General features: G+C 40.9%; 2 protein-coding genes across 2 annotated transcripts; both read left to right on the forward strand.

Moving 5' to 3' along the window:
• Positions 1-119: 119 nt before the first annotated feature.
• Positions 120-12,738, forward strand: atmin (ATM interactor). The gene is made up of 4 exons (XM_030077036.1): positions 120-400; positions 4,564-4,689; positions 7,218-7,417; positions 7,514-12,738. Exons 1-4 carry the CDS (start codon positions 170-172, stop codon positions 9,306-9,308), a joined length of 2,352 nt encoding a protein of 783 aa, XP_029932896.1. The 5' UTR covers positions 120-169; the 3' UTR covers positions 9,309-12,738.
• A 3,887-nt stretch (positions 12,739-16,625) lies between these two features.
• LOC115357077 (protein phosphatase 1 regulatory subunit 3E) lies at positions 16,626-21,888 on the forward strand. The gene has a single exon (XM_030048429.1). The coding sequence runs from the start codon at positions 16,928-16,930 to the stop codon at positions 17,849-17,851; it is 924 nt and encodes a 307-aa protein (XP_029904289.1). The 5' UTR covers positions 16,626-16,927; the 3' UTR covers positions 17,852-21,888.
• Positions 21,889-27,056: the final 5,168 nt, after the last annotated feature.

Here is a 27,056-nt window from a genome sequence, read left to right on the forward strand (position 1 = left end):
CCTTGTGGTGCAAAACAAAACAATGTGAATTATGGCGGACGTGACGTTGCTTCAACCTTCCTGTGAGGGGAAGGGGGCGGGGCCATATCAAACACAACTAAGGGCTAAATCAGCTCTGGTGGTACTGGGGCTGCCAGCCAAACACACAAGCCACTGACAACACAGAAACATGGCTGCTTGTGCGTCGGCGAAGGCGAATCGCAAAGACAACGGTTCTGTGGACAGCTGCAGATGCAATGAAGCGTCTCTGTCGCAGTCGCGGGAAATAATAAAGCCCTCCATCGTGGAGCTGACCAAAGAAGTGAGAACGAACATCCTCTGCACCGTGGAGGGATGTGGCAAGATCCTCCCGAACACACCTGCATTGAACATGCATCTTGTCAAGTCTCACAGAGTAAAGGTAAACCCTGAAATTCTTAGAAAACAAAGTAGACGCGGCTTGTATGAAAGTTTAGGCGTTCGTAACTCAGCAGAGTTCACACAACAATGTCAGAAACCTCGAAAACGCAAGTCATGGGTAACTTCATACTTGCTAACAACCGTTATGCTTAGCTAGCACAACGTTAGCTAACGTCAATGACAACAACACGTTACGCGCTGTATCGTGTTCAAGTTATCTCGACATAACGTGGCTCAAGCTTAGTAACGGCAAGTTAGCAGAGTTGGAGCTATTAGCTGCAATGTAACTGTTTTCATTCGATGATATGCGTCAGACGTCATGATGATTGACGATTGCTCGCTGCATTTGTCGATATAGCTGTCATCAACATCGACACACGTACATTTAATTTTACGTTAGCTGGCCCCTGGCACATAAACGTACAAATTAAGGGAGTAGACTTCTCGCCCAATCGGACAGATGTGTTAGTGTGTGACCTATTGATTCCTAAGAGATACAGAGAAACCTCTGTTTATCTTTAGTATATGTTAAGGAGAGTACTATTACTTATTTTACTAGTGTGCGCATTTGTTTTCACAGAGTATTGGTCTCTTTTGAAGTGTTTAATTTGTATCTTGAAATCATTGTAAATGAGGGAAAACTCTGACTTTTGAGGCTTAAAATAAAGCTTTGAATGAATGAATGAATTAACTTGTTACTAATCAGGCCCCCATAAGACTGTCATTAACAGCCTTTGATTGGATTAAAACTGAGCATGCATTATTGATTCTCTGACACTAAAGATAATCTTGTTCATTTGCACAGTTATGCTCTCCTGTCAAGTGATTTTGATCAGTCAGTAAAGTGTTGGCATTGGAGAAGTTGGCCTGAAATCTATTCCCGGCCTCATAGATCATGTCCGCCTTGCGTGCAGGATTCAGCATTTTTGTGGGAGGAATAGCGATTCCGGGTCTCCTTTCAGTGAATGAAGTTCTTTGCTGGGAAAGGCTGCCTTTTGTCCTGCACTAGAGTAAGCTCTTTGTTAATAAAGGTGAATGCCAGAATTTGAATTAGGTCTTAAAAGTAGACCATGCGGCCTATGTCAAGCAAGACAAAATCTTAAGGACAGTCGTATGTAACAGGCTCATTCAGGATGTGGTGACAAGAGATGAAAAGAAGCGAGGAGCAGTGTATAAAAAGAGCACAGTGGCAAGCTTTGAGCTAAACTGTGTCTAGTGAGGGGGGTCTTTTTAATCCATAGCTAGTATGCGAAGTGTTTGACAGCAGTGGTAATGCTATCCCTATCAGCATAATGACAAAGTGCAAGCTTAATTGCTTTAGTTGCTCACTCGGCACTCTTCTTCTGCATTATTCATTACGTCAGATTGAGGATTGGGGTATGATGAAGGATATCATATGGCTGTTTACATGCCCTGTTTTAACATTGCCTCAGCACCACTGTTCTGCACAGCACTGTTGTATTTGGTCAGCCATTGTACATGCTTTACTTCACAGTCATTACCATCTAACAGATTTCAATTTAATTTGTACACTCAGCCCAGCTCACAATCCATTGGTAACATTTCTTGTTTTGTTTTGTTTTGTTTTGTGTAACCTATTGTCCTTGTGTTCAGATCACTTGGTAGCAAGGAGAAGCAGAGTTAGGTCTCTAACTTAGTGTGCTTGTACAGTCTCCAAGAAAAGGGAAATAATATGTCACAGCTTCTTAAAAGGACTGTGGACTGATTCTGGCCTAGTAATGACAATGAATGTTGACTCGCTCTCTTACTTGGGCCACAGGCAGTTCCACTCCATGGACAAATGATATGTTGATATGAATCAGGTTCCAGCCTGAGGCCAGATGATGTAGTCAAGGCCTTAACTGCAAGAATTTTTGCTGTCAGAACAATATGCCAGCTTCCTTTGCATTTATACGGTGGACAGTTGTTTAAGTGTTTGTCAGCTCCCTCCAGTGGAATAGCAAATTTTGGTGACCTTGACTGCTGGGATGTTGTAGTACTAATGACTGTTATGGAGCTTGATGGTTTATTCTTTTTGCACCATGTAAGCTGTACCCAGCTTTGTGTAGGTGCTGCGGTTCTCTTATATAAGCAGCATGCTATTCATTGATTTAGCTAATGCAGTGTGGCTACAGCTGTTCAGCAAGGCTGCCTTGGGACTGTAGTGAAGCACTGATACAGTGCAAAATTCATCGTTCAGTGGAAAAATCAATGCACTCCTGAGCTAATTATTTTCAGCCAGTATAAGCATTAGACACCACATACACATAAAATGTTTTTTGCATTATTTATTTATTTATTTATTTATTTATTTATTTATTCATTCATTCATTCATTCATTCATTCATTCATTCATTCATTCATTTATTGCATGATAGAATTCTAAATTTATGTTTCTATATTTAGGTCTACTGCTAGATCATGTCAAACCATAAGTGAGTGAGTAAAATCTCACTTAACAAGATAAATCTGTTGAATGAATGATTCCTTTTAGCATTGATCACTCTCATACAATATCTTTAAAGCATTGGAATCCATGTTGTTAACCTTGTGTGTGTGTGTGTGTGTGTGTGTGTGTGTGTGTGTGTGTGTGTGTGTGTGCGCAGCTTTGATGTAGGTTATATACTGCATTAAGTCGTTAATGCTCATCTCAGTGGGCTCACTGCTGCAGCTCAGCTCAGGGACAACGCTCTAGTAGAGTGGAATAAATTGTTAGTTGTATGATTCACTCAGTATTCAGAATCAGCCAAGCAGCCAGGTGTCACCATCTTGTCACACTGTTGAACATTGTACATGGATCTTGAAATATGGGGGTTTCTTCACATCAACCAAGACCCTACATACATTGAAACTGCCAGAGTAGCAACTTGAAACTGACTAGTTGATTACACACTGGCATGTGTGGTGACAAAAAAGTGATACTTTTGGGGTTCTTTACTCACTGAGGGTCACAACATTGAGTCATTAAAGTACAAGTCCACACTTTTTGAGTTGTAAACTGGTATTTAGTACTGTTTAGTTATGAAGTACAACAATACTTGAGTACAGATGTACCAGTGCCATGGCCTTTTTATGTCCCCACACCAGCCTCAGTTTAACCTCCAACGGTTGCAACAAGCAGTTGTGATCAGTTGGAGATGCAGCCAGGCAATTGTTCTAAGACAGCGGTTCCCAAATGGGGGTACATGTACCCCTAGGGGTATGTTGGAGTACTGCATTGTTAATTTAAAAATATCAGTCATACATGAATCCTAAAATAAGTAGCCTATGCTACAATAAGTTTGACAAAAATATAAATTTAGGTTTGATAAACCACAATATATATTCAGAATTCCGTCCTCATTTCCTGAAGGTGTCAAATGTGTGTGTTTGTGGTTTAAATCTGCTGCCGTGGTTGTCGAGCAAGGACGTTTGTTCACTGTGACCGGGAGGCTAGACAGAAATCGAGAAAATTGATCTCAATTGTCATTGAAACATAGCAGCAATACAGCTGAAAACAAGGAGAAAGAAGTGAAAGAGGTGCAGAAACAGAGCCAACAAAATATCCTCAGTATCAGGTTGTTGTTTCAGACACTGATGGAGCTGCACTGTACCTCTTTTTTTTTTTTCTTTTTTTTTTTTTTGCACTGGTCAGAGGATATTTGGCTTAAGAAATATTTCAAAGGGGGTACATTTTTGAAAAAAAGTGTGAGAATGACTGTTCTAAGATATGTCATTTTGGGGAATAAACACCCTCCACCCCAGCAAAGTTATATTTGATACACTCAACCCTAGTCCTCTTCACATGAAATCAGCTCAGCCCTAAAACATCCTCCTGTCAAGGCAGTCTCAAGCTGGACAGCAACTTACTTTTACTGTCAAAAATGTATGACACATCTACTGCACCAGCAAGTAAAAATGTATCATCCTTTGGTACTGTCTCACACCACCGCAGTTAGAAATGGATAATGGGGGAAGGCATAGTCACTAGAGTGATGTATGGCAGTCACACCCTTTATAATTGCCTGCTTTTAATTTAGGCAATGCATGAATTTAAGCTTATTGTTCTGTCGCACTGTCTATAAGTCACTCCTGAGAAGAACCTCAGCTAACTGTAAATGTTTCTTCTACTCCCTCTTTCTCTCTCTTTCCCCTTCTCTCCATCTCTCTTTTTGTCACTTTCAGGAGGGGCTTGTCAACCCCACCATCAGAAAGGACATGAAGGGCTCTCAAAAGCTTTACTGCTGTCCCATTGAGGGTTGTCCCAGAGGGCCTAACAGACCATTCTCCCAGTTTTCTCTGGTTAAACAAGTGAGTAGGGCAGGATCCATCAGTCTATTTTATAACTGTGTGATATACAAATGCAGTGGGTTATGCAAGTCACAAAATTGTCATAATTGTGAAAATACATTAATTCTAAAGCCTATTTTAGGCCAGGTGGTAGGAAGCCCTACCTTAAATTGCATCCTCTGGTGGGTAAAATGTTTCTTGCCATGCAGTGCAATTCAGTGCATTGCTTCAAGACACACATTACTCAACTTCTATTTGATATCAGCATTATCACATACCATGTGATCAACCAAATTCTTAATGATCAATTTATGGATCATCAATCACTCATGCCCATTCCTAATACAGTGTAACAAACCTAAACCCTCCTCAATTGACATGATTCGCAGAACATGTTTAAACCCCTGTAGCTTTACAGGGCCTCAATGGCAGGTTATACTGCAGTACCTAATCCCTCTTGGTTTGAAAAAATATCTCCAGGGCCTTGTAGTGGACAATAAATGGACAATAAATTCTTTCAATGTCAAATGATGACATTTGCACTTCCTCATTATGTAATGCAACCACAGAGACAGAGCGCAATTAATTGCTGCCCAACCTGGAGGGGAAAACAATTAATCTCTGTCCATTGACTTTGTGTTGCATGAAGGTGCCTCCTCGGCTTCAAGTCAAAAGTACCCGTTAGCTTGCTTCACAGTTGGTATAGCTGGATTCAGCAGTGGACGCCATGGGTTTTGGTGCTATACATGCGTGTATTCAGTACGAATAGTGAAATTTTCAGTAAAATTCTGTCCCAGTGATTGTGTATTGTGCTGCTAGAGCAGTTGATATCAGGTGATTAGCAGGTAGTAACATCCCCGCTCTAGCAGCACAATGCATAATCATTTGGTGTGAACATGAAGACGTAGTAATCATGCAGTTGAGTCCTGGGCTAATTGTAAATGCCACGGTGCAGAACAGATGTCAGGAGACAAAAGCATGGATAACTCAATAAATAATGGAAAGATAATAGTGTTTTTTTCCATATTTCTTAACCGAAAATAAGACTGAGGTGAGGATCAAAAATAACACCGAGGTTTTCAGAAACAGACTTCCTGTTTGAGACCTTGGAACTCTTGTTGGTAAATCAATTCTGAACTCTGATCAGGCCCAAAGACAAGAATGTCTGTGTAATGTTATAACTGAAAGAAATGTTGTGTCATCAAGGTTTTGATTGCAATTGCATATTCTTGCAGAATTAATATATTTTTAAAATTACTGGGCTTCATGCATACATACAAATATTAATCAACAGCATATAAGGTTTAAGAGTGAAACTAGTGGATTATGTTCCCTAATGGGAGCACATAGAGAAAATAATAGTCCTGGCATTCAATCTTAAGGCAATCCACAAGTCAGAGCAGCACAAAATTAAACCTTGTCAGCAATAGATGCAAAAAGCTGTTTGACAAATAGGATGAAAACCAGAATTTTCCTGCCAGATATCCCAACCTATTTCTCAAGATGATCAATCAAGATCTTGTGGTCAAGAGAATCAAGTGCTTTACTTTAATCTAGTAAAACAAAAACGTACATTTCATCCCATTCTGACTCTATCAGGATGTCATTAGTAATTATGAGAGTCTTCTCAGTGCCCTGCATTTGGCAGACTGCAGGGCACTTCATTCTCCCAGTAATTTGTAAAATACTGTCCTGTGTCACAGCAAGAAGGTGCCTCCTGACAACATAATAATTTTGAAATAAATGGTAGCTTTGACATTGGTCTGTAGTTTTGGGTTAGGGCAGAATTAAAGTTGGGTTTTTCAGGAAGTTTTGGACAGAAGCTACTTTGAAATATTCAGGCATACCGCCTTTTCTGCTCACAAATACAAGGGTTACAGAAGCCTTAACAATACAAAAAAGGTCAAATCAAATATTAAAATAAGAAATGAAGAAGTTAAGTGGAAGTTAATAAAACCAGAAAAAAACATCAACAGATTAAAACACAAGAGGACATTAGAGACAAATTAAGAATGGCCCTGACAAAATAAAAAAAAAATTTAAAAAATAAAAAACATTGGGCAACCTTAGACTGAACTAAAAGCAAGAGAAAGGGTTGATCAGTTTGATTTAAAAGTGTCTATGATGGAACACAAATATGAGACAGAAAGCTATTCGAGAGCCTGGGAGCAACAACAGAAAAAGCCTGCTCACCATTTGGTTTTGAGGTTTGATTAAGGTATATATTGTGGAACTGATCCATGCACGGCCTTAAAATTTTAAAATCAACTCTGAATTTCACTGGTAACAAATAAAATTAAGCCAGTTTCTTTGTGCCAGTTAGAAGTCTAGCATCTGCATTCTAAAGCAGTTGTAGTTGAGAAAGGGCGGAACTGCCGGCCAGCCAGCATGGATAACTGCTTCCATGTCCTTATGAGATAAAAATGGCTTTAGTTTGGCTAGTTGTGATCACTTACTATATAGGGTCTCTTTGAATCTAGACGGTAACATATTTACTAAAGATTTAAAAAACATATGAGATATTTGACATTTTCTGTGTTTTATTCTAGCATTTCATGAAGATGCATGCAGAAAAAAAACACAAGTGCTCCAAGTGCAACAATGGCTACAGTACAGAGTGGGACTTGAGGAGGCACATAGAGGATTGTGGGAAGACCTATCGCTGCACATGTGGCTGCCCCTATGCCAGTAGGGCTGCACTACTTTCACACACCTACAGGACAGGTCACGAGATTCCCACAGAGCACAGGTATACACATGGCACAACCACATTTGACTTGTAACATTTTTTGGATCAGTCTGGATCATTCATTTAACTCTCCTGTCATTCTCTATGTCATTCCAGAGTTCCCCCAGTAAAAAAGCGAAAGATGGAGAGACTGTTAAGTGGCTCTGTAAAGGTGAAGCCCAGCGAGACATGTCAGCTTATGAATCCCAACAGAGAGCTGTCAGAGGCCTCTTTCCCTTCTGATACAATGGTTCACTTCCCAGACTCAGTAAATCAGACCTCCAACCCCCGCAGGAGCCTTCAAAAATTGCTACTGCCAAAACCCAAGATGGCACTGGTCAATGTTCCTGTAATGCAGCTGGCCCACCTGCCTGTCCTTCTTCCATCCACAGAAAGTGGGGCTCTGAGGCCCGTAGTCTTTGCAGTAGACAGCCAAGGTTCCCTTAGCACTGTCCACCTTCTTCCGCAAGCCATGGGGGCTGTGGTACCCCAACTTGATGCTAAGAGTCTGAGTTTCAAGGATAGCATGCCTACTTCTCGCTCAAGCCTGGGGCCCATCAGCACAGGGGTGCAAGTTAGTCTGGAACCTGTGGGCTCAGAAGACCCTGCCAGCAGCCCAGGAGGACAACGAGGGAGAAGCACCTCCACCAACATTCAGACTGACAAATCCTACCTATCCAGAATGCCTGTAGGAGTTGGGGTTGGTGTAGGGATGAGCATGTGCTCTGTGGGTGAGTCCTCAGTATCATCCTGCTCCCAGACAGACATCAGTGTGAGTGCTCAAGTCCTCCTACCCGTAAATGTAGAGACCCAGACATTCTCTTCCAGAGCCAAAGCCACATCTACTATTGGAGCTCAGACAGACAGCCTCTGCCTGAGCCACATTCCTTGCTCCTCTTCATCTGTGCCCCCTTATAAAACCCGACAGACCCAGACCAACTGTCCTATTGCTGGGCAACAAACAGAGGATAGGGCTCAGGACCAGGCTATCATGTGCTCTGACCTGTTTGACAGTGACTCGCTGAGTGTTTCCACCCAGACAGCTCTGGCCCTAGATGACCCCCTTGGTTCTGCTGAAAGCACTCTGTATGATGACTCGAAGTCAGCAGGGGCTATGTGTTTTGGGGTTCAGACAGACGAGCTCAACTCAAGCAGCGTGGCAGACAACCAGACCCAAACCATGACCTTGTTAAATGACCTAGAGAACATTCTTTCTGACAGTATGTCAGGTCACCAGGTGCTTACTGAGGCCTCTGCAGGGTGTGGGCCTGGTTTAGGCTCTGTTCAGGAGCAGCACACTGGCATTGACTTCGACTTTGAGGAGTTCCTGAATGCTGTGCACATCCAGACACAGACAGAGGAGAGTGAACTGGGAGCACTGGGTGGTGACACCCCACTGGAGTCCCTAGACATCCAGACGCAGACAGATTTCCTCCTGCTTGAAGAGTTGGACCAGAGCGAGGGGTCGAGTCGAAACCATGCCAGTGACCTGGAGCTTGAGATGTTCGATACTCAAACTCAGACTGACCTCAATTTCCTTTTGAGTGCTGGAAACCACATGCCCCTTGGCAATATCCTGCGCCATTCTAGCTTTTCTATGAGCACAGAGTCCTCAGATACAGAAACACAGACCGATATTCCCTCATTTGCCACTGGCCTCTCCACTCAGAACCCTGTCCCTCAGGGTGAGCATGCAAGGCTGCTGAGCAGTACAGAGACACAAACTGTGACCAGCCAGGCAGAGGGCCTTGGACACCTGTTCCTGACTAGTAATGAAACACAAACAGTAATGGATGACTTTTTGTCTGCAGACCTAGCCTGGAACATGGAGTCTCACTTCAGCTCTGTTGAGACTCAGACATGTGAGGAGCTGTGTGCTCTCTTTCAGCACCCAGAAAAACCCAACAGCTGAAGTCCTTTCTGTTTGACTGTTTCACCCCCTGCAGAACAGGATTCTGGTATCTGCCTGTCCCTCTAGGAGGAATCAGTCTATGCTGTCCTCCAACTGTAGGACCACAGGGGATTTCAGTCTTATCAGTAAGAATTCAGCAAGTCTCTAAACATTCCATTAAGGGAATCATGTAGAGATGCACCGATCCGCTTTTTTTGCCAGTTTCAATCCGATTCCAATACCTAAATTTTGATATGTGCTGATAACTATACCGATACCAGAGTTCTTTTCCTTGAATATTAGTATTATCAGTGTTTCCCCTAGCTTTTTTGCTTTTGGGGGAAGGGGGTGATATATCGGTCATTTTCATTGAAATAAAAATTAAATCTTGGAATTAAAAAATAATCTACAGCTTGAATTTAAAAATCTACAACTTGAATACTCGGTGGGGAGTGCTGTTGGGGGGCGGGGCACCCCCTCAATAAACTGTAGGGGAAACACTAATTTTTGTTTTTGGTATTATGTGCAAGGTTACATTAGACTGTTACTAGCTCATTCAGTTGCAGAGTAATGGTCAAATGCAGGGACTTTTTACATGGGCAACAAAAATGCAGTGCAGAAATTGCTCAGCCAGTTGACCCTAGCTCTAGGTTTACCATCAAATGATGAAATGCACCAAACTCAGATCTGGAAGACAGCACAGGTTGTACCCCTGCTCTCCTGCCACTCCTGCTCCTATAACAAAACTAAACTGATGAATTCCAACACCAGTTTCTCTGGTCAACCCACAAACCGGCATTGTTTACTTTGCTAGAAGGCAAATGTGTATATTTGTAACACATTTAAGACATTTTTAGGGTGCATACTGTTTGTGTTGCTTTTCTGCTTAAGTGTTGTGATTATCGTCAGGGTTACAACACATGGACCTGCAGGTCAGCCTAATGTAATTTATCCATTCACATGAGACATAGTGACTACAGCAGAGAGGCAATGCGGAGCGGCATACGTTTTTTTTGTTGCCCAAAAAAAAGCCCCCCACCAAAAAAAGCCCAAAAGCCTAACTTATAGAATTTTGGGAGACAAAAAATAAGGGGACTGCTGGATATCGTTATAGAACATTTCGGCATTTTGGTATTTTGGCTTACAGTTGCATTTTTGCATATTCGTAATTCATAAAAGCATCCAACTATGGAATCTGGATTTAGTGGATCGGTAACGTCAGTCCAATATTCAGTGTGTGAATTACATCAGTATCAGCAGCCAGTACTGATATTGGATGGGATCAGTCCCACTTCTATAATCATTTCCACAACCTTTCCAGGCGTATACCCCAATAGCTCAGCTGCACTTTATTAGCTCAGTGGGCATGATTATAAACTACTCTGCCAGTTTACATATTTATTTGCACATAAGGTAACATACTGTATATGTCTTGTCTGTAAAACCAGATCTTACATCTCAGTGTATAAGCACTAGCACTGGTGGTCACTGTTTGGTCTTATGCATACCAGCCGTTTGAAAATAATTTAAACACCTCAGTGTCAGATCTGCTCTTAGAGGAGACATTTTCTCATCCATTAAGGATCTGGCAATAAAAATATCTCAAACTACTGAATGGTTTAGCTGTGGGTTGTGTTCAGCCAAAAAAAAAAAAAAAAAAAAAGTTAAAATTGTTTTTCTCATCACAGTATGCAGATTTGCATATGTTGCATGAAAACAAGTCAGATTTTATGTTACACAAAAATGTGGCACATTTAATTGTGCCATACTAACAAATTTCTCTGCTACATTTTTTTAAAATCTGCATGATGCCTTCACAGTGAGCTGTGCAGAAACAATAGTAAATAGAAATTATCTGCTTGTGTGTTTAATGGCTGCGTCGTTGATGTTGCCTTGTCAGTAGCAAAATTGTGAACATTCTGAAGAAGAGCATCTTGCAGTTATTGCACCCTGTGGAAAACTCAACCACTGAGAACCAGTCAACTTCAGTTTTCCAGAATAAAGCCCCATAAACCCTGCAAGTATGAGCAAAATATTGTCCAATCACCCTGAAGCTTATAATTAATCATATTTATGAGGCACCAGTAAGTGAAATGCTAAGCCAAATCCTGTCAGTTGTTGCACACCTTTCATTGCAATGTGATTGTGAAGTATGGTGTTGTGTTATCACACTTTTGTCTTTGGGTCACACTATAGCTAAGCGGTGTCAACTCAGTTAGCAGATTAGGCTGTCATTGTCTGTAACTTATTCATTAGTTCACTGTAAGTGTATACAGTAGCAGCACTGTGCTGAAGTGATCCAGTAATGACACTGTACAGACATTCACTGAGGATTAGAGCTAGGTTTTTGGCTATTCTGTTGCCACTAAGTTAACTGTGGATTTACACATACGCCACCCAGTTCTGACTGCAAAAGCCCTGTTTGAAGTTTGTCCATTGTAATTAATGAGTTTCTCATGCAGTTTCTTTATTTCCTGTTCATGCAAGTACAAAACGTTTATTTTTATTTTCTTTATTGTGTTGGTTTCTTTACACCATATTGTACTGAGTTACCTCATTTGCACAGGCACCCCATGCAGACTGTGTTCTACTAAGAACATAGGTAAAGGCCTTGAGTATTAGTTTGTTTTATTACGTTGGTGCCTTAATCCAAGTATTACTTTTTGTTTGTTTGTTGTTGTTTTTTTAAGATAAACTTTTTGTTATAGACAATTCAATGTGCTGCTCTGAAATGAAATAAGTACACTACATTATGTTTTGGGAAATGAACCAGTTTTAAAAAAATAATAATCTTGTTGATTTTGATTTGCATGTTGAATTCACTCTTTACATTCATTTTTGTCAATATTGAAACACTCTTAATGGTTTCTGAACATAAATTCTGTGGAAACATTCATCTTCAGTCATGCAAAAAATGCTGCCTATGCAGCATTTTGTTAAGACAGTTTGCTTAATACCACAATACTGTCTATTTTAGGTATGGGTGGTTAATGTTATTAGAGTTTCTAAATGTTTGTAGAAACTGAAGAATGTACATGACACTGAGTCCAGGTACAATATGCTTAGAATTTTGCACTGTATCTAACAGTTTTTGAAAAACATTTCCCTGTGTTATACACTATTATAACATTTCACATTCAACTGCAACATTCATTGTACTGATAATACTACTTCTAATTTATGGTTCTTGAATTTAATAGCGCTGGGAAGATGCCTTGCTTTAAAAAGACTTATGTACAGACCCCTACATAGCCTTAAGTGTCTGTTAAAGTACTTAATTTTCCTCCATAGGGAGTGCATGCTGATCTCCACCCCAGCACAACTTCTTTTGTTTACCTTTGCAGCCTTTGGTTGTTTCCGTTGCCTAAATGTGTAGCGTTAAAGGTTGCCTTGTTTGTTTCATTGTTGAAGCTATACTGCAGATGCTATTAATAAACTGCTGGAAAGGTGTTTACTTCGTCTCCTGTCAGTTAATACACAAGTATATACAGTTGTCAGTACTCCATTTTAATGCATTTACATCCTACCGAGACAATAAGCTTGCCAGGTCCTAGCTTGTAGTTAAAAAAAGTATCTGGATACAGCAATTCTGTACACATTTAAATCAGCCAAACAGTTTATTTCACATTGCATAGAACAGCATGCACTTGCAAGTCAACACTTTTTAGTTGGGTTATTATTGCAGCTCTTAAAACAGAGCAATTCCACCAAACGGAATATCATTGAAGGTAAGTAACTGAGAGGTAGCATAAAACAACAGAGTCATCCTTTTCACAAATATCCCTGTAATTGGCTAGGCTTTGAGACAAATATGACATGCCATGTTTAGGGGTCTACACATACTGTTAAACTAAAAGGACAATTTGTTGCCCTGATATCTGGAGTACATTTGTGATGGCAAGCCCACTGATATCCATACAACAATCCATAGGAATCACTTGTTGATTTGGTATATAAAACTGAAAGCAAATAATTTGGCATTGCTTTATATTACCCTTCACAAGCTACAGAACAGCACAGAGAGGTTCTTATACAAGAGCTATAGCTTATGGTCAAAGTTAAAATGCAGGAACTGCAACATGGGCCCTTATCCATGCTTTCTTGAGGTGGCCACACTGTTGCTGGGTAACGACAGCAGCTAGGGAAGCATTTGTGGGAATCGGTCACAGCATAAAGGGCCTGTGTGACACATAGTGTTAGACATGTTTTCCTACTTTTTTCTCCATTCAACTGCTAGTGCCATGTGGTTAGTATACTTATGGTCTGAAATATATCTTAAGGTCTGATGGCTGCGGTGGTGAGCTGCTAAAACACCAACCCAGATAAAGTATGTGTTAAACAGCTTTACATTAAGAACATGTCTGCAACATTTGGAGAGGTATGCAAAAAAAAAAAAAAAAAAAAAAAAATAGCATTATAACAAAAAATACTAGGCCATTTTTACTTGTTTGAACCACTGAGTTTGAAATTGTTACATAGATAGCATAAATAGAATAGCATCATTGTTCATGAAACAATCTTTAATCACACACTCATGCAGTGTAGCAGCATCCACAACAAGAGTCTGTTCAAAGTAGTTTTTGAGAGGTTAGCAGAGGGATCTTTGTCCCTAAGAGAACAGGTAGCTGGGGTGTGGACGGGCCGGTGTACTTTCTGCACCTACTGCTCGGTTGGAGGGCTTGTGTGAGATGCTTTCCTATAGAGTACCTGGGACGGTGCACTGTGTCAGCTTTTGAGGTGAGGGCTACCTCATACCTTTTGGGGATAGAGACACTGAAAGCAGAGACGAGGAGGTGGTGGTGATGACAAGTGGAGGTCAGAGTTGCACTGTAGGTGTCCTTAGTTTGGTCTGGGTTGGCAGCAGTGTCTGCTCTTGTTTTGTCTCCTCTTTTCATTCCTCTGCTCTCCTTGACAGAGATTGTACTCTCTGCCTCTGAGGTTTCTCCCTCTTCAGCACTCTCACCATTGCTGAACTGTCCAGTGACCTGAGGTTCGAGCTGGGGTGATTTGAGTGGTGGTAAAACTGTGAAGCCGTTAAATGACTGCATTGTGTTAGTGGGCCTGTGGGTCTGTTTGTGATGCTTAGTGGACCTATTCATTAGTGTATCGTATTTTGAAGCCAAATGATGGGGCAGCAAGGGAGATGATGGCTCCTGAGTCTCTCCGAGCTTCTCCTCCTCTTCAAATATCTTTTCCCTGAGCAAGAGATGCTGACTGGTTCCCTGCATGGCAGTGAGAACGGGGCACTCTGGATCCGATGCAGAAATGTCAGCACATGTTCTCATCTGCAGGGTCATCATCTGCATGGTTTTCTTTAAGCTGCTGTCATAGGGATTCGCAGGTGGCTCACGGCTGTATTCAGGAGAGCTGGGTGAGCTGCTAAGGACACTAAAGTCAACACACAAGAGACAGTGGTGGTCTGACTCCCCATTCTTGGGCTTCTTCCCTTTCTTCTGAGGCAGAAATATGCAGGCCAGTGGAGGAACTCTGCCCCAGTCCTGGACCTGTCTCAAAACCAAATAAAATGTTTCTATGAAGCAGCAGTTTTCATATATTTTGATATATTTTGAAAACATCATGTTGATTTCATAGCTGATGTTTTTTTTCCAACTGTCCAAAAAAAAAAAAAAAAAAAAAAAAAAGCATGCCCATTCTTCAAGGCAGATAGACTCTAATGCCAATACTGGTTGTTGACTCTGGGCAAATTTGGCTTCAGTAGGGAATTTCCCTCATATTTAGTATAATGCTGATATTAAAACAACCACATATAGTGTTTGTGCAGCTTTGGTGCTTTGGAAATTCTAGTTTTGATTCTAGATTCTCATGCTTACCATGTTGCGCTTCAAGTTGAAGCTGTAATGCTATGTTTTAAAATAATACTAATAGGCCTACTATCAGTACCTTTAAAACATTTGTACTGAATCAATTTTAGGTTCAGAATACAGTGTTTATCATAATTTCACATTTTCTCCTGCAGTATGTTCTTGCTAAATGAACACACAGAGAACAGCAGCTACTGGAATTAAAACGTGAAATCAGTACAAATGAGCGAAAATTAGACACAGATAAGCTTGTCAAAACGTTTGCAAGATGCAGACATGAAGGCACTTACAGCTTCTTCCCATCCAGAGAAGCAGTGAAACTCATAGGGCTCCTGTTCTTTCAACAAATCCTCCTCGCTGATGTCTAGAAGGGAATAAACGTGGTCCTTGTCCAGTGCCATGCAAGCCTGGTCCCATTCTGGGCCCTCCACTGCTGAAAATCCCTTGTCTGATCCCTCCTCTGTTGTCTGCTCAACTTCTTTGAAGGTTTCCATCATGCAGGCTGTGAGCAGGCTAGTTCATTGTCTGTTCTGTTGGAGAAAATAAAATGATGATCCCACACATGCAAGTGTCTAAACTGTAAAACAGCCTATAACTTGAATTTCTATTCGTGTTATTTGCTGTAGAAAAGACAAAATCGTGCTGGAAAGCAATATAGCGCTATGTAATTCTGAGCTGCCTTGTTGTGCCAGTCTGTCACGGTTCAAACTTCACTCACCAAAACAAGTCAAGCTGAATCCTAGGTGCGTTAGTAGGCTATGACTGTTTTCAATCGAGCAGTAAAACCTCTTCAGCCGACAGCAACATTATCATTGCTCTCTAGTTAACTTAATAATCACCCACACATTTCTGTAGCACGTACAGTTATCAACAAAAAAAAAAGTGCATTGGACGGAGAAAGTCTCTGAAAGGAGCTGCAACGCCGTCGCTATGGCAACCCGTAGAGGCCGCACTGGGAAGAGGTGACGTAGTGGAAAGGGGACGGGCCAGATGCTCCACTGCTGCAACCCAATCTAGTCCAGCTGACTCATATCTCTATTATGTAAGAATATGTTTCCATGCTTCTCGCTGTTAATCTGGTGATGCCATCAGCAGCTGCATTTGCTTAATAGAATAGAATAGAATAGAATAGAATAGAATAGAGGACTGGCATAACTGTCAGTAATATAAATATATGAATAAATAAATTATATAAAGCCTGTCTTTCCACATCATAAAATATACCCCTCAATTCATGTGTCTCATATTTGGTTCAAATACATAATCGTTTTATTTTGCTTTTATGTTTTCTTAAATAAAACGAACTGCATCGTTTCTTTTGCAGTCTATAACAAAAAGGAAGTTTATGTATTCCGTTTCTGAAAGAGGAAACCATTTTGGACGGCGGCCAAGTTGTAACGCTCATTTCTGCACGTAGTAAGCCAGCAGCCGCAGACATGTGATGTCAAGCTCTGCCCCAGGTTGAAGCCTGTAGCCTTCTATGGGAAGGTAGTGCGTAAAAGGCTCACGCATGAACTGAAACGCGCACTGGTCGCTGCCGCTGCGTGAAGGATTCTCTTCGTCTTATAATCGATTGTGGGTTATTCCCTAAGTCTGTGCGAAATCTAAATTGTTTGACCTGCGGGAGAATTTCGTACTTTCTTGGCATATTTGCAACAGCTTGGCTTATTGGTCCAGGGATGCGGTGTCAGACTCTGACGCAGCTGGACCACCTATCCGAGAGTGGGGCGCTGATACCCGACGCCCTCATCAACTGATACCCCCGGTCTTTTCCATCACGACCACTTCGGCTCTGCAGTGCAGAGACTACAACCCTTTATGGAAAGTGAGTCTGTGCATCCTGTCGTGGTCATGCTGCCTCCAAAGAACTGCCTCCCGAGAAACTACAGCTGTATAGCTGGACTGTTCGGGAGCTTGGCAGCGGCAAACCCAAGGCTGGAAGATGGGGAAGAAATTGATATGATGAATGGAACTTGTGAGACCACCGAGAGTCCTGTGGTGGATGAGAGACCGAGGGGTAGGGAAATCTTCCTCAAGCCTCCACAGAGCCCCAATCTGCGTCGGAGGTGCAAGTCCCTGCCGACACCTACGGAGAGAGCAAAGTTAGAGATCTCCCGCACTCGAAGTCCAACGAGTCAGAAAAAGGTCCGGTTCGCCGACTCCCTGGGTCTGGAGCTCACTTCAGTCAAACACTTCGACGACACAGACATGCCGGAGGTTCCGGAGCGCATATTGGCCAAATTCCCCAAAGGACCCCTCCAGCTCAACAATTTGGACACAAAATTTCCCCGGGCTCCTGCTCATTCTGTGTTCATGGAGTTGCAATTCACAAACCCAGGCACATTACCCGGCTTTGAGCAGCAAGTGAGAGAAGTAAAAGTGATGCTGGAAGCCGTCGAAGCAGACGAATTCAGTCTCTCCGGCATAGTGCGCGTCCTGAATTTGGCATTTGAGAAAAGCGTTTCTTTGCGGTATTCTCTAAACAACTGGATAACATTTATGGACAGTTTGGCATCCTATGTTCCCGACTCAAGCGATGGTGTCACTGACAAGTTTGCCTTTAAGATCATCACGCCTACATTCCTAGACAGTGGAGGCACATTGCAATTTGCAATTAAATACTGTGTCGGCGGGGAAGAGTATTGGGACAATAATAATGGGAACAACTACAAAGTCCGACGTCACAGGTTTAAGATGTCGCCACCGCGGGAGTGGGAGAATGGCTGGATTCACTTTATCTAAGCCCAGTTTTGCCGTCTGCAGTAGCAACTGCGTGCGTAATTGGCGCAAACCGAATCCCGGGTACCTTAACAAATATTATGGCCTGCTGCTGATGATTTATCTGCCGTTGTCAGCTATACACTGTCATTTTGTGTCACTGTATGAAATTAATTTCCCTCAACTGACTGTAAATATTGGCTCTGCTATTGCAACGGGATTTGACCGGTTGACAGACTAAACCTTTGATAGTTCCCCGGTGTGAGACGCTGTTAGATAATTTGCCTTGATGTCAGGGCTCTGTAAAGCTCGGTGCCCTTTGATAGGGCATGTTCACGTTATGTAATGTTGAAACACGTGCCACGGAAAACGTGCCAGGCATGCCGACTTTAAGCATCACTATTCCTTTCAGACGCAGGGATTTTTTTTTTTTGGCCGGAATGGTCTTGTTAAAATTAACCGGTGATTCCCCATCCCATTATTTTGTCCTCTGTGTGCTACTTTTGAAGATTGACATTAATATGGAAACGATTGTGCATCAGTACACTCTTGGTTCACGTGGATCCCAAGTGCACCTGTCTTGCCCAGTAGCATATTCCTCTCTCCTGCAGGTTGGGGGTTACTAAAGAACAGCAGGCCTAACTTAGCCACAATGTCTTAATGATTTGACAACAATGTGGCCGAGGATTTTGTTCAAACGATTTAATGCATTGCTTCCCACTGCTATACCGTGGAAAAATGCCTTATAAACCTGACAAGGGTTGTGCATTGAATCTTGTTAAATACTACAGTGTTTTATTAGAACAGAAAAAAATGCTTTAGAGATACATATTATCAAACTGATTTAACATAGCCTTTCTTTTACAATAATGTTTGGGCACTGTGAATAAGTCTGCCTACAGTATAACAATAGGCTTTAAAATCAATGACACAAATCCAATATTTGAGCACATATATATTCAGGCCCAAATGATGTATCCATTTTGCACATTGCTGCATTATTGAGAAAAAGGCCGATTAAACATGAAAGTAAATTAAACAATGATAGGCTAGTAATTCTAACTAAATTACTGTTATTAGACGTGACTTGTGCTAAAAAGGCATGCCCGATGTCATGTTCAATTAAAACAAATTATGTTTTCATCAAAGCAAATTTGTCTACAATATATAACTGTATCATGCATATTTAGCCAAGTGGCATGGGCTACATTTTGTAAACAATGCATTGCAACACTTCTGTCATTCTGTACTGTAAATAGTACACAGAACATCTTGTTCTGAATGAACACCTTGAACATGATTGTTGTCCCCCTATGGACCTGAAAATCTGTGCCGTTTACCTCAAACTGCTCCTGGACCTTTTCTCCTCTTCTTCAGGTTGACCGTTATGAAACAGTCATTATTTTCAGAGTCCTTATTTTCTAATATAAAAATCCAAATGGAACAATATAAATGTAGATTTTCAAAGTTTAGGCATTTAGGTATCATTTCAAATGTTCTTGCTTGTGTTGGTGTTATTTGTAACCACATTTTTCACTGGACAGTGTCTCTGTGCATAAAGTAGCTGTTCCACTGATGACTGTGTTTAGCTGGCCTCTGCTGCTGTCAGTGGATTCATGATCATATTAATCTTGGTCTCCAGTTTGCAAGAGAAACTGACATTTGGTTGCTTCAGTTCTTTTCTGGAGGCCTAAGATTGATCTTGTGCTACCAATCTGCCCTCCCCAGAGCATGACTAATGTTACACTGGAACCTCACCATGACAGAGATGGAGACATTGGATGGCAAACATTTCCTGTCAGTCACTTGTAAAGTCTGTAAAGTCTACTTGAGACTTGTAGACAAGTTTGTGTTTCATTGTCAGATGATCCTGGCAAATGCAGCTCTTCCTTGGGATTTTTTAAAGATCACTTGTAAATCTGTGGTGATATAAACTTTTCTAGTTCTATTTTCTTCCTTTAGAAAGTTGTAAATCTAGTTCATCTGGTAGAGGACCAGTACGCAGAGCACTGTGGATTCCAAAGCTCTGCCTGTGACTGCAATCTGAACATCATTTTGGCCTTTGTTTACATTATGGCCTCAGAGGGAGGCTATCCATAACCATCAGATCTAGATGTGTATACAGACTGTTCCTGTAACCACTTAGTTTTTTGGAGCAGTTCCACTGTGAAGCCATCACTAATGTTTATGTCCTGTCTACAAGACCAAAATGATATGTGTTTGGACTGCATTGCTATTGCTGATATTGTCAGGAGAGTTTTGCGAAGACGTTCTTGTTTCCAGCATGATGTAAAAAGCTCTTTTGGAGTTGAGAGATGACCAGCACGGAGTTGATGTTTGCTACTGCAAGGCTTTGATGTGTTGATGTACAGAGCTGAATTTCTCTCGCCCGTTCCCAAACATACACTGCTGTGGCTGTGTCAGAGCTTACTGTGTGTTATTTTGTGAAATCATAGGGTATTTCTCACAATGTATGCTTTAGTCTCTGTAATCTTTGCTAAAGCATCCAAGCAGTGCAATGCCAGAAAGCATGAATTATCCAGGTTGAGAGTTGAGACTGCTGAAGCAAGTGCGAGAGATGCACCAATACCACTTTTCACTGTGATGATTAAGCTGTAACTATGGTCCAACAACCACAACTTATCAGAACCAATTATTTTTACTGAACAATATATACATAGACTGGGATTATTTGACATTGATTATGATTATTACTGAAATATAATACATTTGCCATTTTTTTGTCTCTTTGGTTTAAGATTATTAGAAAAATGGTGTGACACCAATACTCTGTTTTAGCCTGATATCTTCTGATGACTCTGTTGGTATTGGTGAATCCCTAACATAAAGAAGATGAAGGGCTTTTGTTCTATTTATAATGGATTTTCACCACAGTGTATACATATTTTGCATCAAAAACTCACTGATATATAGATATGTAAATGTGTCAATGTGTCATATTGAATGTCTTCCTGGTACTGGTCTGTGTTGTGCATATACTGTAAAGCATTTTAGAAACAGGATTGTGAAATGTCAGTGGTTAAAGAATGAAGTTTGTCATATGATGATGATGAAGTTACGTAAAATACCCAAATTATTAATCCAAACTCAATGGATAATTAAAAGCACACTTCCTAGAAGACAGCATTATCAAATTGTCTTCAAGAACCTCAATAATTTAAGAAAAAATGAGGCTGAAGATATAATCAGAATTAACTGTTTTTTTCTAAACAATGTTTTATGTAATTGTAGCTATTGTGAAATATTGCCTGCCTTACCAGAATAGAAATTGTCATTGAAAATGACATCAAAATGTAGCAGTGTATCTGAATGAAATGAAAATTTTGGACATCCCATGTGCATTACATTGCCTTACTGAGCTTAAGAGACATACGGCAAGGCTGGATGATTGCAAGTGTTTGGTGAGAAATATTGTGCTTGGAGATGGATGCTAACCGCAGATAAGAGAGTATGTTTTTTTATCAAGGGTTTGGACTATTAAAAGGACATATTTGGCAAATTGGATTTATATGCCTTTTAAGTCAAAATGCACTTTGGTGTATATGTTAAGATTTGGCAAGAGCGACTTATGATTGTAGCTGATATTGAGGCGTCTGAAGCATAGCATTTTTACGTAAGGCACTTTGAGTGAGGACAAGGGAAGAGACAGGGTTGCTGTGAAAGTCACTATGGATATGACACCTTCTCCTGTGAATAGCTACTAACCAAGAACTTTTCCATTCCTTGTCATGCTTTACTACTGTTTCCTTCTCACTGTGAAAAAGTCCAAATCACATTTGTCAAATTTATAACCATTGTATGGCACTGGAAGTTTCCTTGGTTTTGCTTTCTAGCCAGTGACTCTTCTGTTTTTTTTTTGTAAACCTATGCAAATCTTTTGTGTTATGATACCTGTACTCATCTGTCTTTGATAATGTGTGCAGCAGCCCGGCCTATTACACAATTTTTGCATGTACAGCTGAAATACACCTTTATTTTTATGTTTAGTTTTTAATGCAACCTATATTTTGTTAAAACAATGGTAATAAAGGCATTTGTGATGGAAATCCAATGCTCCATACGATTTATTGCTACTGTTAAATTAAACATGAATCCCTATCTTAGGTTTTACTGAATTTCCCTTTACTTATGCGCAGTAAATAATGGCTACCAGCACAAAACCAGTATAAAATCTCCTGACTCAAATTAGATAAATGTCCACAAGTGTGCATGACTGCAGAGCCGTGCATGTGTGTTTTTCTTAAGGCGTTTGACTCATTGATCAGAAGAGTGCTATTTGCAGAGGGCTCCTCTGCCACTTCCCATTCATGAAACAGCACACTGCGGTGTAGCCACCTTCATTGCCGACATGGCTGCAGACATGTCCTTGAATCGATTCATCTGATGCCACACCCCCTCTTTTTAGATAGGTAAGGGCTAGAGACTGGAGCAGGAAGAGATATAGGGGAGCTTATCGAGGAAAGGAAAGGAAAATAATATAAGGTGCCATATAACCAGGTAATCATCTCTTAATGAGATCAGCAAAGAGGACAGGTTTAAGCTAATGATGAACTTATATGTTTGACTTTTTGATCTTTTGGCAAACCACATTTTGAAAACTTGGTTTATCCTCAAAGCTTAACCATGTAGTACAGCCACTCTTAAGCATTTCAGGGAGTTTTCATGCTGCTTTTTATTTAGCTTTCCTCTTCTCAACTATTTCAGAGTTTAGTAGAGACTTTATGTGAAGTTTAGAGATAGTCAGGTAATTTCAGCCCAGACTGGGCATAAATATTCCAATGTTTCTAGTATGGCTTTTTAGCCTTACCTCAGATGTTTTCTGTGAAATGGTTTCTAAATTTTTTTTATGGTGTATTGCATGTATTGTATTGTTGCTGAAAAGATATCTCTAGTATCCCCAGCAATTTCCTTTCTTAATATTATATACAGGGATATTAAGCAGTTATTACACTTAATCTATGTATTGGTAAATGTTACATCATGCTTAGTGTTATTGGTGTCTAATTAATTAATGAATACAGAGGTTTTTAGAGTAGGTCAACAAAGCCTGTGGTTCCTTCATTAAAAGAATGAAATCGCTGTTAGTAGCAATAGGATGCAATAAATCCTCAAGTACTGATGGAAAAGCCTGGCACATGGGTTTGCTTGGAAGGCTAATAGAATAGATTAAGTATCCTGCATTTAGAGCGGCGTGTGTGTGTGTGTGTGTGTGTGTGTGTGTGTCTGTCTTGACAGGCAGGTGTATGTTGGGTAGTTGGAGTGTGGAGGGCCAGTGTAAGTAATGGTGACAGATTTAGAACATGATCCTGTGTAATCTTTCTGTGGTGTATGTCCCAAGCATGAAGGATGCATCTCCTCTCTGTCAGTGTAAAGCTGAGGATGCATTGATTGAGCTGTGGCTCACAATCGGAGGATGGCGAGTTGAACTGTACTTTATATTGTGATGAAGAGATCCTGCCAGTCGGCAGCTGCATGCGAGTTATTCGCTGATCATTCCCTGTGGCCACTCAATAAGAACCTAGCGCATGATACCAATTATATTCTAGGATTAGAGCTCCTCAGCGGACTGTTTCAACTGGAAAATCACATTTTTCAACAGAATACAGATAAAGGGGCTAATCAGAATGAAATGTCAGTAAGTAGTGAAGCCGGGAATTGATTTACACATGCACAGTTTGACATGACAAGCTGTTAGAAATGCAGTATGGCAAAGTGGTCTTGGCTGGAATTTATTTGTCTAATCTCTTGTAATGTAGGATTTCACGTATATAAAGCACCAAGACAGTGATGTAATACAAAATGTTTTGGGGACACGTGTGTGTGTGTGTGTGTGTGTGTGTGTGTGTGTGTCCATGTATGTGTGCACACTCTCCCCCATCGCTGCTCTGTGTTTCTGTGCCAACCTCTCCAAGTGGTGGTAATCAGGCAGCACTGTGTCCTGCTGTGTGACAACAGCCGCTTACATAACCACTGTGTTAATGTGATGATGCTGCTCTCATTCTTCTCTCCCACAGGGGTCTGGCATCATAAGACCACACCCACCAACCCACAGCCATTTCCTTGCCACCTGTACATCACACAGCCCACCTTTTCCAATGAGAGTCCTTAATCTTTAATAATGTAGCAAAGCCAGTGCACACAAATTGGTCTCATCAATTCTGTTTGAATAATTCATGTCAGGTGTTCAGTGAGATATTGTGGCACCATTTTAGCCCTGACTCAGCAGCAGCCATGGTTGCAGGCTACAGTCATAACCTCATCTCATGAGGTTATGACTGTAGCCTGCATGAGCACTGCACCTGAATAATTCATAGGCTCAATGATCTCTTGCAACTTTGTTTGGAAAATTCATTGTGTGCCATTCTCAGTTGTTTGATGCATCTCTCCACACAGCTGTCCAAGATGGTGCCTTCTCTCCTTTTCCTCAACTCTTCCTTCTCCATTCTTCTTCATCTTTCGCCTCGGGGTAAACCAACCATGCTGATACTCTTTTTTCTCCAAATATTTCTCTTGCTTAAATGATGCTCCCTCTCTGTCTAATAACCCATTCTCTCTCTCTCTCTCTCTCTCTCTCTCTCTCTCTCTCTCTCTCTATCTATCTATCTATCTAATTCACTCACTCACTCACTCACTCACTCACTCACCCACTCACTCAAAAGGAGATAAAAATGAGGTGTGGCAGCAGTCAAACTGAATTTTTGTCAAACGCCCTGCCTCTCCTCAGCTTCTTTCCCTCCTCTGCCCTGCACTCCGCTCCCCCTCCTTCCATTTCACCTCTCCTCCCCTTTCTCCCACACTAACCCTCCGTGTCTCTGTCTCAGATGTCATTGCTCATTTTATTAAACAACATAATTATTGCTTATTGGATATTGGATATTCTTAGTGCATGTAATTGTAATTCCAGTCAAATTTGATTAATCCATGGTTCCATATTATGCAAGTCGGCTGTGTGAATATTTCTTTTTCTTTTTTTTCTTTTCTTTTTTTTTCTTTTTTTTTTGCTGCAGGGTACAAGCAAATGTGTTTTCATTGTGCTGTTACTGTGTGTGAAATAATGCACAGTGTGAATCCTCCTTAAAAGGTGCACCAGTGTTATATCTTTGGTGTAATTCAAAAATAAATGTCACCTCTGCGAAACCTCAGTGCAGGTGGAGAGAGCAGCAGCCTAGCTTGGGTTGGAGATGCAGCTTATGTTCCCTTCATGCAGAGCTCCATCAGCAACCGCATCCACGTTGTTACATAACACCACACACACACACACACACACACACACACACACACACACACACACACATACACACACACACACAGTGCACAAAGCATGTACACAGTGTACTCCCACAGCAGTCAAGATAACACCCCCAACCTTTGATCCTCAAATGAGGACAATGGAAATCTCCCATAAAAATCCACATTAGGAATGTCCTAATCATTCTACCAGGATGCTCAGGCATGCAATGGCTGCCAAGAATGCACCACTATATATAGTTCTTCTTGTCATCACCAGTTATGGCATTCTGTAGCCAGTTATTTCAGAATAATGACCACTTAACAGTATACTTGGCTGTTGCTATGGGCAACCAGTCTGTTGGCCATATGGCTGTGCCTAGTCTCACAAAGCAGCTAAGATAGTAATGCAAGTAATACAATCCTTTTGAATCAATTTTCTGTGTCAATGTACTCATTTTGTTGGAAAGGAGCCTTGTAATTAGCTGGATAATATGCAGCTAAGCATTATTGCAAAATAAACCCCTTGAGGTCAACACAAAACTCATCCACTTTAGGTGCTGATCACCCCACCGGGGTTTATTTAAACAATAGAGGGATTGCTATATAATGCAATATCGGCTGTGTTGTGGTCATTGGCACAAGGCCAAGTCCCATAGATCTGCACACCTTTGCCAATATTATGTGACATAAAATGAAATTAAGTGTGATTATATCACAGTTTCATAATTAATTTCTTATTGATTTTTTTATGACAAACTGGTGAGAAGGCTTTGCAAAGAAAAATAGTTGTACACCAGGTCTGCATGATCATTATTGCATATATCAGCTTGTTACAGTTCACTAGGCCAACTGTAACTTTATATTAGCATTGTTACAGGAATTGAAGGTAAATAAGGCAGAGTGATGCATATACAGAAATATGGTTGGAGAGCCAATACCAGGATGAACCGGCACTCGTCAGAATGAGCCTCTCAGCCAATCAAGATGCAAGATTGGAAGTACCTGTGGCACAGTTTATGATATTGACCAGCTGGCTGTACATTATCTCTTAGGGTTAGGGTTAGACAATAATCACTTAAGGAATTATTGTCCTTTTAAATATATATCTATATCTATATCTATCGATCTATCTATCTATCTATATATGTGTGTGTGTGTGTGTGTGTGTGTGTGTGTGTGTGTGTGTGTGTGTATAGATAGATAGATAGATAGATATAGATATAGATATAGATATATATTTTATTGTTTTTTTTCCCTCTTATATTCTAAAGTTTCTCTATATACTTAAGCACTTTAAATTTCAAAAAGTACACAAATTCATAAAGAGTTAGTTCCACCTGGGTTATAACAAAAGAAATACTACTGTTCCCTGTGTTTCACGTTTCAACTAGGTTCCATGCAACTGACTTCCATCTAATGAAAATCATCAACTAGGTGTGCACCATCATTTGAAATGTTACATTTTTTTTTTTTTTTATTTATTTTTTTTTATCGTTTTTAATACTTTTAAACCTTCCCTGGACATCACACGAGTGAATAAAAGCTGAAGGTTAAAGGTTGTAGTCTACTTGTTTTTGTTTGTTGTCAGAACAATTCTACTGGCTCAAGGCGATGTGTGCACGGATAGAGGCAGCATTGTTAAAACACAGGGCCAGCTGACAGCACTACAAGAGTTAGTGAGGAAATGCAAATCTGCTCCCCTTTCTATCATCATGGGAATGTGAGAGCACTGGTGACCAAGATGGATGAGCTAGCGGTGCTGATGAGGAGCCTGAGGGAGTTTTGGGAATGCATCATCATATGCTTCACTGAAACAGCCACATCTCAAACGTGACCACTGAAGCCTTTCTGACTGTGCAGGCAGACAGAGACTCGGAGATCAGATCGGGAGAGCGTTTGAGCCTCTGGATATCGTGGACAGTCCCCCTCATCCACTGCACAACACTATGGAGAGGTGCAGGAGCACGTTCAGCAGGAG

Source organism: Myripristis murdjan, chromosome 3 (assembly GCF_902150065.1).
Source record: "Myripristis murdjan chromosome 3, fMyrMur1.1, whole genome shotgun sequence".
In the NCBI taxonomy this organism is placed as follows: domain Eukaryota; kingdom Metazoa; phylum Chordata; class Actinopteri; order Holocentriformes; family Holocentridae; genus Myripristis; species Myripristis murdjan.

Excerpts from the sequence above, each read along its gene's own strand:
- atmin (XM_030077036.1), top strand. The coding sequence starts at position 170 with ATGGCTGCTTGTGCGTCGGCGAAGGCGAATCGCAAAGACAACGGTTCT. Across the intron at positions 401-4,563 it reads TCAAGTCTCACAGAGTAAAG|GAGGGGCTTGTCAACCCCAC; the intron begins GTAAACCCTGAA and ends TGTCACTTTCAG. Across the intron at positions 4,690-7,217 it reads AGTTTTCTCTGGTTAAACAA|CATTTCATGAAGATGCATGC; the intron begins GTGAGTAGGGCA and ends GTTTTATTCTAG.
- LOC115357077 (XM_030048429.1), top strand. The coding sequence starts at position 16,928 with ATGGAAAGTGAGTCTGTGCATCCTGTCGTGGTCATGCTGCCTCCAAAG.